We start from the raw sequence: 12059 nt of genomic DNA, 5'->3' as shown, positions 1-12059 counted from the left end.
ACCACAAAGAAAAAGTATGTGTTGTTGTTGTCTTAATTGCATTGATTAACTCTAATTGTAGAGTTATTTTACTTAGTTTCAAAATTTATTATCTGCCGTTTGCTTCGAGATTAGAATCATGAATTACTGGGGAGGTAATGAGTTAATGGTTTATTACAAACGGTAATGGCTTCTGCTGCAATTACGGTTTTTGTGGAGTTTTGGCGTTTTGAATTGCTTCCGGAATTCTTCTGGCTACGTTTTTAAAGATCTGTTCACACATTTTCATGATTTTTGAAGTCAAATTGGAGTAGTGGTTTTTGGTCACGCCGAAACAGGAAGTGGAGCGAAAAAGCGAGTGATTTTGCGGCGTGAATTTTTTTGCTCTAATTTTACAGTAGAGTTAGAAAACGGTGTTTGAAAAAAATTCTCTTTCTCGCTAGTGGTTTTCTGTTCACATGCGGCAATTTCACTTTGATTTTTTACTGTTTCATTTCTTTTGATCGATTTTTTTCTAAATGGTTTTTCCAATCCATTCCTAGTTCATTCTAAGCCTAGACTTTTTTTTGTTTGAAACAAATTTCCATTTTTCTCTAGTGGTTTTGTTCACATGCCGCTTTTTGACATTGATTTTCTTTTTTTTTTTTAAATTTTTATCTGATTTTTTTTAGAAATGGTTTTCCCAATTCACTCAGTCCTTTTCTAGTTTTTTTGCTTAGTCAATAAAAATTCTTTGAATTGTACGTCAGGACTTGTCCTGTCTTATTTTTTGGTTGATAAACAAGTAAATTGGGGAGGGCTTAAAATTTTAATAGAGCCTTAAGGTTTATTAGTCTCGTAAGTATGCGATTCAGTGAAACTGTTTAGGAGACATAAATTAATAATATTAAGGTTTTTGGAGTTTGATCCCCTCACATCAAACCACCTTCACTTCATCCCCCCTCCACCTCATTCGACCAGTAACCCCTGCAAGCTCGACCCATGCCACTGCTCCCCTTTATTAAAGCGAAATCTAGTCTCCCTAAGCCGCTGCCCATTGGTCGATTTTTTAAAAACTCGTAATCAAAAACTCGTGAATTTTTTTAGTGGTTTGTTGAATCATTTTGGAGTAGAAGTCTAACCGAATTATGTAGCTTGAAAATTTCTGATGAAGTCCAATTTAAAATACTATCACTCTTTTTTAATATTTATATAATTTTTTAGTAGTGCTCAGAATAATGACCAGCAGAGCAGCACTCCTGTGACCCCACCTGAAGATGAGAGTAAGAAGTGGCTGGATGCGGCCAATTTATTCATCCAACAAACGGCCGAAGCAGCAGCTGCCACTATGAACCAACAGCATAATCCGGTCAAACAATCGCCACCCTCACCTACTCCCATGCCGGAGAGCGAAAAGTCGCCATCACCTGGCAACCGTAGTAGGTGAGTTGTATCACACTTTCAGAGTAATTTCAATGCTCGATATTCTATCGATAGGGAGGTGAATATTTTTGTGTTTGTCGTCTTTCCGAAATTTGCTGTATCTAAAAATGGTGCATATGCTTCAGTATCTTCACATATTGTTAACTTTATTCGCTGTGCTTGACTTAAAGCAGAATAAAAGTGGCGATTATTGCCCTTTTCTTTTTTAATAACCGGAAAGCGATAGTTGGGCCTATAATTGGTCTTGTTTGTTTTACAATTCAAAGTATTTGAATTGTATCGGGGCGCTGTTTTACGACTCAAAGAAGAGTTTCGGAGAGGTTTTTTTATTTGTTAGTGAACGAAGTTCATAGCAATTAATGTGCATGTGTTGGTCTTTTTTATGCAAATTTTTCGCTTGACCATATTGCGCTTTTCTTCTAGAACATTCTTTGACTCAAGTGAACTTTCACGCTTTCGTTCTTCATTTCTGAGTGATTTCTATTGCTTTTACTCCGAAGTAAAGCTTGTTGCTAATATAAAGTCGAGTGCTAACATAAAGCAAAAATAAGGGCCTGATAGTCGAGTGTTCAGTGCATCTGGTTAAGTATCGGGAGGTCAGTGGTTCGAATCCCGGCGGGGATAGATTTTTTCTTCCCAACTGTCGTTCGAGAGCAATCCTTCCGATTAGTCGGTTTTTGTTTAATCAATTTTAGAGGAGTGAATTTTGAATCAGGAAATGACACTGGCGAAAAAGTTTGGAGCGATTTGGGCGCTGAACAAAACTGAAGAGTGGTGCGAAGATTGTGGTTTTTTGTTCATACCGATGTTATGCGTTTTATATTAAATTGGAGGTTTTTCATCTGTTTTGCTGTTTTTCCGGCGATTTTTATCGTTTTTTCCCATCGTTTTGTTTTAAGTTTGATTTGCTGCAAAGTGCGACACTTTGTTAATTACACTTTGTTGATTTTTTTTGTTGAAAAAGAAAAATCGAGTATTTTAAAGCAATTTTTCTTAGTTTTTGCAGTGTTCATTTTTTCGTTGCCTAGCATGACTTGCCTGTTCTTTTTCGAGCATTTTAATACTGTATTTGCTCAGAGGATTTTTTGGCTTTATGTGCCCTTGTAATATAAAAAATTCTTTTTTCAATAGCCGCAAAACCATAGCTGAGTTCTCTTGGTTTTTATTTAGTCGTCATGATGACGTCACAATTACTTCAAAACTGCTTTTTGTTCAGTCGCTCATGCAATTTTAACCGAATTGCGTACGTTAAGTCATTTTTCACTTCTTAGAGGAGAGAGAGAGAAGAGAGAGAGAGAGAGGTTTTTATTTCATTCGCGCGATTAGGGTTGTGATTACGCGTGACTTGCGTCACACTAAAAATGACTTCTTCAATCTGAGCTGGACTTTCCTTTCCTTGAATTCCAAAGAGATAAGGTCAAATGAGTGTGTGGCACTCTAGTTGAAGGCTATTCGGGCGCAGGCATTAGAAGCAGCAATAAGTTAAACAGATTCTTGATCAAAATATGACATTTTGGCTTTAATCTTTAAAAAGTTTCTCTTTGGTATGTTTCTCAATATCTTTTTGAGACCAGATCTACAAAGCTATTGCGGCTGTTTTCTGGCAATTTGGCAGCTATGCTAGTTCAAGTTGTTTATAAATGTTTTTTGTGTTCATTTCTTTAATAGAATTTAGGGATGTCTACAGTTGAAATTAGTTTTTTTTTGTTTTGTCTGCCTTAAGATTGATTTTATTTTAGTTTCATTTGTTTTTGTTGATTAAAATTATGTAATTTTAATCAAACTTTGTCCGCTTGTTTTTTTTCTTCGTTTTTCGGTTTTTTCCTTGTTGACTCTTTTATTTAGAGCTACTCTAGAGTTGATGCTCCTAAAAGGGTGTACTGGAAGTGCTTTTCAACGAAATAGTTAATGCTAATTTCTAATTTTTTGTTTTCCGTTTTTTGCTTTTTTGATGTTCAATATAAATATGGAGGTGTTGGATGATGAATGCTTGACCAAAAGCAATTATAAGAGCTTTTTAACACAATGGTTGGAAATTAGTATTTTAGCAATTTTGCGGAAATTTTGTAGCTCATTTTGCGGAAATTTTGCGGAGAATTTGGTTTTGCCCTTCTCCTTTCCCGAACCTTTGTTTGATGTACAAGAAAAAAGTTTTTTTCTGTCAATTGGTAGTCTTTGTTTGAATGAAAATTAACCGGTTTTTGCCAATAGTTGTATTAGATTCGCAACTCATGAATGAAATGTTTAGATTGTTTATCAATTTTTCTGGTGAGAAACTTCTACATTTTTTATTTTCCGTTTATTGTTTTGAAAATAATTAGTGTTATTAAGTAGGATTTTCTTTATGTCGGTTATGTTGGCCAATTTTCTCCTTCAAGTCGTATCCAGGATTCTTCCAGCTATGTTTTCAAACGTTTTTATAATTTTTGAACTCTTGTCATTTTAAAGCAAAGAAAAAACGTTGTCTGAAAAATAATTGCTTTCTTGGTGGCCGTGCATCTATTCACAACAAAATCCGCTTAGGTGGGGTAGGGGCCCTGCCGATCTTAAAATAAAAAACATTATTCGGAATTTTGAAAAAAGTGACGATTTCGAAAACTAATCAACCGATTTTCCCAAATTTTTGCATGTGGCTCCCATGTGCTAAGGGAACAAAAAGTTCCTTACTGAACTTTTTTGCCCAATTTCTCCTTCATGTACTTTTTGGGCAAAATGTGGGCAAAAGTGGTCAAATTTCAGTTTTTCGAAAAAAATGTGAATTTTTGCCAATTTTTGAAAAAAATTTGACTCCAAAAATTTTGCATACGTGTCTGCTACCGGATGACCAACCACTATGTCTAGAATAGTCAAAAGTATAAAAAGTAAAAATTTTGAAAAAATTTGCATTTTTTTGAACTTCGTCTCCTCCGAAATCATCATTTTTGGCTTTTTCTCAAAAACCAAGAATTTCTGTGCCTAGTTCATAAAAGCGAATTTGTCTGGCATAAAAAATTAGGGGTTGTTTAATAAGAACAATTTTTCCTGAATTTTTCACAGTTTCGAGATATTCCGAAAAAAAAGAACAATTTTTTGTGGAAAAAAATGACTTTTTGCAGGTTTTTTAATAGTTTATTTTCGAAACAAAAATGTTTTGCCTTCATTTATGAGCTGTTTTGAGGTCCTCAATGAGTTATAGCAAGGCTTTCCTATATAAAATTTGAAATAATTAATTAATTTTTCCAGAAAAATATACTCAAATTTGAAATTTTGAAGCTAAATTTTAAGTTTTTCCGAAAAAATTCAAAGTCCGAGAATGAAAAATTTTGAAAATTTTCTTTTTGTCCTGAAAACCGTTTTGATGTCCCTGGTTGGTCAAAAAAGACTACCCCAAACGTTTTCTTGTGCGAAAAACCAAAAAAATTTTCAAAATTTTTGAATTTTTTTTCGTTTTCACTTTCCTAAGTTTTTATGTCCAAAAATTCATTTTCCTCTTTTCGAAAGTTACATAACTCTCTTTTTGACCACAAGAAATCTACACAAAATTGGCAGAGAAAAAAAGTTAAGTATTCTTCCCACGTTTTAGGGCTCAAAGGATAGAAATAATGAAAAATTGATCTAAAGTGGACATTCTGTTAACAAATTTTTCATACACTTGTTTAAAAATATTTCGGGGCATGTATGTGGGGCTGGCCCCACATCATGCCCAATCCAAGATTCCAAAGCACACAATTAACCTAGGCTTTTTTCACAACATCAAAAAAAGTTCCAGAAGAAAGTGTTCGGTAAGGCCCTGAGGTTACATAAAAAGTTATCGAAACACGTTGGCAGTGCCCGAAGGGCGCTGCCATCAAACCCTCACAAGGAATAAATCGAACCTCTTCATGACCCAAAAAAGAGCCCACAGACGCCACCTGACTAGTGACCGACACTTGCCGGCAGGCGAAACACCTGACTTGGTGGTCGCCCTTTGCATCAAAAATACGGTAGGGTGGGGTCGGGGCCCCGGCCGGTCTAAAACCAAATACCTATATACCCTGAAAAAAATAAAAGTGGGTTTCTCAAAATTGTTTCAATAAAATTCTCCAAATTTTTGCATGCGACCCCGAATAGCCGAGAAAATGAAAAGTCCCTTAGTGAAGCTTTTGATTGAACTTCTCCTTCATGGGTTTTTGGGCAAATTTTGGGTTCAATTTTGCCCAAATTTTGGGTTTTTTTGCTCTAGTTTCTTTCGTGTTAATTTTTACGTCTTTTTTCATAAGGGTGAATTATGATAAATTTTAGTTGCAGTCTGGTCCACGTAAACAGTTTTCTGCTAACTTTTTCCAGTTTTTCAGAAAATGTACATTTTTGACCCATTTTTATGCATTTTATAAAAATTTTGCAGTTTTCTCCCAAAATATTGATTTTTTCACTTTTTTCATTAAAGGGAACTTTGTCTGCCGTGAAAAATCATGTCGGTTGTAATAAAGGTGTTTTGGTGAAAAAATTTACAGATTTTGAAAAAAATTGAAAAAACATAATTTTTCAAATTTTTTTTTTCATTTTTTCGACCGTTTTTCTAAAGCTGTACCTTTGAAACCATAACCTTTAGCAATATTCCGTCAAGGTCAATCTGAAGTCCTATGACCTATAGTTGGGCCTGCATTTAAAAAAAACGAGAGCAATCGGACTTTTGGAAAATTTTAAATTAAAAACTTCATTTTTTGACTGAAAAGTGTAACTTTTTTGAAATTTTTCTAAGTGCAAAAAATTTTAAAAACTTGGAAATTTTTCTTTGATCGAGAAATATGTTGTCACGTGTTCCCTAGACCTAAGTCCCTCGCTTTCAGTGCTTTTTGGCCTTATGAAAATGCAAAATTTTAGAAAAATGTTAAAATTTTCAAATTATGGCATTTTGATCAACATTTTTGTATACTTTCGCTAGAAAATTACACTGGGCATGCATGTGGGGCTTGCACCACATCATGCCCCTATTGAAGGTCAGAAACAAATTTCAAGCCTGATTTTCTGCCACCATTGAGAAAATGAGTTTCTAAAATTTTCGCGTAGTTCAATGCGTACTTTCGTCCAAAGTGCAACAGCTTGTTAGCGCCCGAAGGGCGCTACCATCTTCTTTGCCACCCACTCACAACAAGATAATGAAAACGGCTAAAACGCCTGCGAGGACAATCAAACTAATGACTCTCAACTGACCGCCTGGGGCAAACACCTGATTCTAGATGATGGGTTTTTGTTTACATGCCGCGCTTTTATTTATTTTCAATATTTTTTCCGAATTGTTTGATCAGAATTTTTTCTAAAGGATCCAACCTGTGTCTAGTGCTTTGGTTACAACGATATGACATAAAAATTTCTGCAAATCTGCTTTTTGTTCATTTGTTTGTAATTTCAAATGAATTGCGTGCGTGACATCATTTCTCATTCTTAGTTGAGCGAGTTTTTCCTCGTTCGCGTGATTAAGTTTTCAGTTACATATGAATCACCACTCTCTCAAGAGTTATTTCATTACTTTCAAATTGAATTTTGTTTACTTTAAGTCAAGGGGACAAGGTCATGTCAGTGTCTGGCACTCTAGTTGAAGTTTATTTGAGATCAGCTGATAGAAGCAGCAATAGGTTAAACAGATTATTAATCAAAATATAACATCTCAGCATTAAAAAAGTTTTCTTTGATATGTTCCTCTTATCTTTTTAGACTCCAGATCTACTAAGCCGTTGCGGCTTTTTTCTGGCAATCTGCTTGCTAAGTTAGTGCAACTTTTTTCTAAATGCTTTATGTATTCTTCAATTTTCTAAATGAATTTGGGGATGTCTATAGTTGAAGTTAGTTGTTTCATATGTTTTGGCTGACTTTAGATTGATTAAGTTTTTTTTGTTTTAGTTGAATATAATATAATTTTTATCCCACTTTGGCCAATTTTTTTTTGCCGATTTTGCTTATTTCTTTGCTTTTCGCGAAAATCCAGCAGATGTGTTTCGATTAAGCATTACCGTTTTCGAGTCTTCAATTTTTAAATTCTAATAATGTTTTAAAATTATTGAGTTATGGTGGTCTAATTTTAAAAAAAGAAAATCAGTGCAATTAATTAAAACAGGATGTGAAATTCAATGCCGCACATGACAAACTTTAATTTTATTTTGTTGATGAACAACATTAGAGTCCGGAGAGAAAAGAGCGTTGATTTTTGAAAATGACAATGTTTTTGTCTATTATGTTTACCCATAGTCGTACGTTTGGAATCATCATCTGGTCATCTTCATATATGAGCATCTTAATTAAATATCAGACCTTGGGATGCTTTTTCGGGGATGCTATTTTTATCACTTTGCCGTTTTAGAAGCTTTTTTCAGTTTTTGTAGTTGAGTTGTTCGGAACTACAAATAATTAAATTGAGTCGAATATTGGCAGTGTTGTCACTTTTTTGAAATTTCCTGCCTATTTTTTATGTTTCTGTCGTCTCAGGAACAGTTATGTTAATTTAAATCTTTTCTGTGGGTGAAGTTTCGTACCAGACGTTTCATATCAGAAATAAATGAAAAAAAATTCAATCAGGTTTTTTCTTTTTGCCTTCTTAATGGTTGATATTGTTTCTCTGTCGGGCGTTGGTTGGTCACTAATTGACGAGTAACAGTATCAAAGGTTGGTTGCACGTAGCAAGATGCGGTGAATATTCCGGAAAATGTTACTGGCTTTAAACTTTCTTTTGCTCGTTTCCTATTTCTGTCCTCAGTTTTGATGTATGTATGGTTTTTTGCTCGCTCTATCATATGAAAGACTTTGTTTCACGGGAAAAAAGTTTTTGAGAGTAATTGTTTTTGAGTCGCAACGTGTCAAGAGCTATCAGCAGCATGCTATTAGTTATCATTTCTTTTTGCTAGGTCAGTAGTTGGATGGGGGCTTAAATGAATTTTTACTTGGATTTCGGAGTTTTCCGGCTCTTTTTCATCCAACAAAAATGTTCTTTTGCTTGACCTCATCTTCGCGCTTTTTCGACATTTTGGATGGAATTGTTTTTGAATTTTCTAGGCTACTCTAAATCTGCTCAAAGTACTTCGAAACAGTAGTTCCTCGGCAGAGCAATCTTAAATGATCGGGGAGTCACATCGAAAATTTAACTCAAAATTATGCTCGTTAACAAAAATAAACGTAAGTATTTTTTAATTGCTCTTAAACGAATTTTGTAGCAATTATATTAGTCCTGTCGGTCTTTCTTTTATGCGATTTTTCGCTTGACCGATTTCTCGTCTGACGCTTTTGACTTTTCGTCCTCAAAAACAGGATAACAGGTAGCGCCCAGCGGGCATTAAGAGCTCTTAGAGCCTTTCAGCTCTTTTTCAGCTCAAACTGTTTTGGAGACTTATACTTTCACTTATGGTGTGAAGGGCGGTTCTTAGAGGTTGAAGACACCCCCACTGTTGACCCACCCCCACTGTTGACCCACCCCCCCCCCCATCGCGCTGTTGCTCCCACCCCAGAGTGTTGACCCCACCCCCATCAGACCTCGGTGCACCCCGGCAGAGCAATCTTAAATGAGACCTCGGCGGAGCAATCTTAAATGATCGGGGAGTCACATCGAAAATTGAACTCAAAATTATACTCGTTAACAAAAATAAACGTAAGTACTTTTTAATTGCTCTTAAACGAAGTTTGTAGCAATTATATTAGTCCTGTCGGTCTTTCTTTTATGCGATTTTTCGCTTGACCGATTTTCCGTCTGACGCTTTTGACTTTTTGTCCTCAAAAACAGGACAAACAGGTAGCGGGCATTAAGAGCTCTTAGAGCCTTTCAGCTCTGTTTCAGCACAAACTGTTTTGGAGACTTATACTTTTACTTATGGTGTGAAGGGCGGTTCTTAGAGGTTGAAGACACCCCCACTGTTGACCCTCCACTAATGCCCCACCCCCTTCCCCACCGCGCTGTTGCCCCCACCCCAGAGTGTTGCCCCCACCCCCCATCAGACCTCGGTGCATCCCCCTCCCCTTCCCCACCTGGCTAGCTACTGACGAACAACCGCTTGCTAGAAACGCAAATGTTTCCTTTGGCAATTTTTTTCAAGCTTAAAATTTTTTGACTTTTTTCATTTTTATCAGCCCTAGGTGTCTAGGAACCTCCTTTAGGTTTTAATAATAGGTTACAGCATAGTTTCTAGTGGTATTGGAATAGTTTCAACATTTTAACATCACGAATTTTAGCATTTTTTCGACAAAACGTGCAAATTCTTTTGGCAGTTTTTTCCTCATTCAGGTCTTTCCAGACCCTGGCGCCAGAAAACATCCTAAGGGGATTGATAATAAGTTACTGACATTTTTTTATTGGCCATGGAAACGTTTTTCAACTTTTTATTTTCACAAATTTTGGCAATTTTTGTGATAAAACTTGCTTTTTTTCTGAAATTTTTCCTGGTTTTTTAGATTTTTTCAGCCTCAAGAGCCAAGAAACCTCCTCTAGGGTTTGAAAGAAGGTTACTGTATAATTTCTAGATTAAATGGATTGTCTTGCGAGATTTTAACAACAATTTTTAGCATATTTGACAATTTTTGCAAATTTTTGACATTTATAGTCATTTTTCAGGTTTTCTGAGCCTCAAGGGCCAGAAAAGTTCCGATAGGGTATAATAATAATTTACCGAAAAGTTTTTGTGGGTCATTGATTAATTTTCAAATTTATAATATCAAGTTTTAGCAGTTTTGACTTTTTCATTTTTTAAAAATTTGACATTTTTTAGGTTTCTCTAGCCTCAAGAGCCACGGAACTTCTTCTAGGGTTTGATAAAATGTTACCGCATATAGACGTAGTTTATAGACGTAGTGGATCGTTTGTTAAGATTTTAATATCACGAATTTAAGCAATTTTTTAAAATATTTGCAATTTTTCATGTTTGATTTTTTCCGGCAGCCGAGGCCCTGGGACTTCGTCCAAGGTTTGATAATAAGCTGCCTAGTAGTTAATGGGATCGCGATCGACATTTTTATTACTCCAGTTTTAGTAGTTTTTGGATAAAATTTTCAAATTTTTGAAAAATTTTGGTTCCATGTGTATGGATCCTTGAGCCTGTGAAGTTATTTCAGGCTTGAAACAGGGATACCGGATAGTCTCGTGAGACAATGAAATGGTTTTGATGATTTTAATGTCTTGAGTTTTAGCAAGATTCTGTTCAAATTTTTGACTCTCAAAATTTCTGAATGTTTTTTTCCTTTTCTGAGTTTAACGATCATTACTGGCTGACGAAGCTTTTCAAGTCTTGCAGATGGGTTAGAAATCTGGAAGCCTTTCTTTAAAATTTTGCAAATTTTTAAAGTATCACTTTTTAATTTGATTTGGTTACTAAAAAGGCTAGAAAACTAAGTTGCAGAGTCGAATCAAGCTAAAGCGAACCTCACTAAACCGTGGCTAGCTACTGACGAAGCCAACCGCTCGCCGGTCGTTTGAGAGCAATTCGCCCGACCTTAGTGGGTTATGTTTGAATTTGTTTTGAAGATTTTAACATCACGAATTTTAGCATTTTTTGACAAAAATTGCCTTTTTTAGTTTTTTAACAATGTCATTATTCAAGATTTTCCAGCCTCAGGGTTCAGACAACCTCCTTGATGTTTTGATATTAGGGTTGGCTGTATAGTTTTTAGTTGTAATGGAATGGTTTGCAACATTCTAACATCACGAATTTTAGCAATTGTTTGATAAAACTGGAATTTCCTTCAATTTTTTGAAAATATATCGTCATTATCTAAGTTTTTCCAGCCTCAGGAACCAGGAAACCTGCTCTAGGCCTTGATGATAGCTTACTGAAAGTTTTTTATTGGCCATTGAATAGTTTTCAACTGTTTGATATCTCAAATTTTATCGATTTTTTCAAAGTTTTCAAGTTTTTTGACAATTTTTATATTATAGGTTTATCTAGACTCAAGAGCCAAGGAACCTCCTCTAGAGTTTGATAATAAGTTATGTTATAGTTTCTAGATGCAATGGAGTGTTTTTAAAGATTATAACATTTAACGAGTTTTAGCATTTTTTTAAAAAATTTTTGGCAATCTTCATGTTTTAAATTGTTTGTCATTTTTTTAGGTTTTTCCAGCATCAAGAGCCACGAAATCTCCTTCGAGTTTTGATAGTGATCTGCTGCTTCGTTTCTAGAGTTAATGGAATGGTTATCATTATTTTAATGACTCGACTTTCGAAATTTTTTGATAAAACTTAATTTGAAAAAATTTTGAAATTGTTATGTTCCAAGTGTATGGATCTTTATGAACCAGTGAAACTGTTTAAGGCATGAAATAGGGATACTGGATAGTTTCTTGTGACAATGGAATGGTGTTCTGAAGATATTAATATCACGAATTTTAGCAAGATTTTGTTAAAATTTGCAATTGTTTTTTTTTTAATTTTTGAATTTTTTTGTCCTTTTCTGAGTTTAACGATCATTACTGGCCAACGAAGGTTTTTACGTCTTGCAGATGGTTTACATGACAAAAATCCAGAGACCAAAATTGTTTTTAACATTTTCTTCACTGTGAAATTTGGAAATTTTTCTTTTGAATTTTGCACTTTCAGTTTTTTTCTATATAATTTAGTTACAAACAAGGCTAGAAAACTTGAAGTTGTGGAGTCGAATCTCATCATGGAAAAAATTTCTATTGCTCTCTCTCTCTCTCTCCCTCTCTCTCTCTCTCTGTGTGTGTGT

The 12059-nt window shown here is 34.9% G+C and overlaps 1 protein-coding gene across 5 annotated transcripts in view; it reads left to right on the top strand.

Annotated features, from left to right (window-relative positions):
- Positions 1-12059, top strand: part of LOC142339431 (protein virilizer homolog) — a 170455-nt gene that overhangs the window by 12690 nt on the left and 145706 nt on the right. For 4 of the 5 annotated variants that reach the window (XM_075389461.1, XM_075389458.1, XM_075389460.1 and 1 more), the window contains exon 6: positions 1183-1401. In XM_075389461.1, the coding sequence (XP_075245576.1) occupies positions 1183-1401 (219 nt within the window). The remainder of the gene's footprint in view (positions 1-1182; positions 1402-12059) is intronic. The other variant, XM_075389459.1, reaches the window with a different exon arrangement.

The sequence above is a fragment of the Convolutriloba macropyga genome, chromosome 5, assembly GCF_964194025.1.
Source record: "Convolutriloba macropyga chromosome 5, txConMacr16.3, whole genome shotgun sequence".
Lineage (NCBI taxonomy): Eukaryota > Metazoa > Xenacoelomorpha > Acoela > Convolutidae > Convolutriloba > Convolutriloba macropyga.
This window is presented reverse-complemented; position numbering and strand designations above follow the sequence as displayed.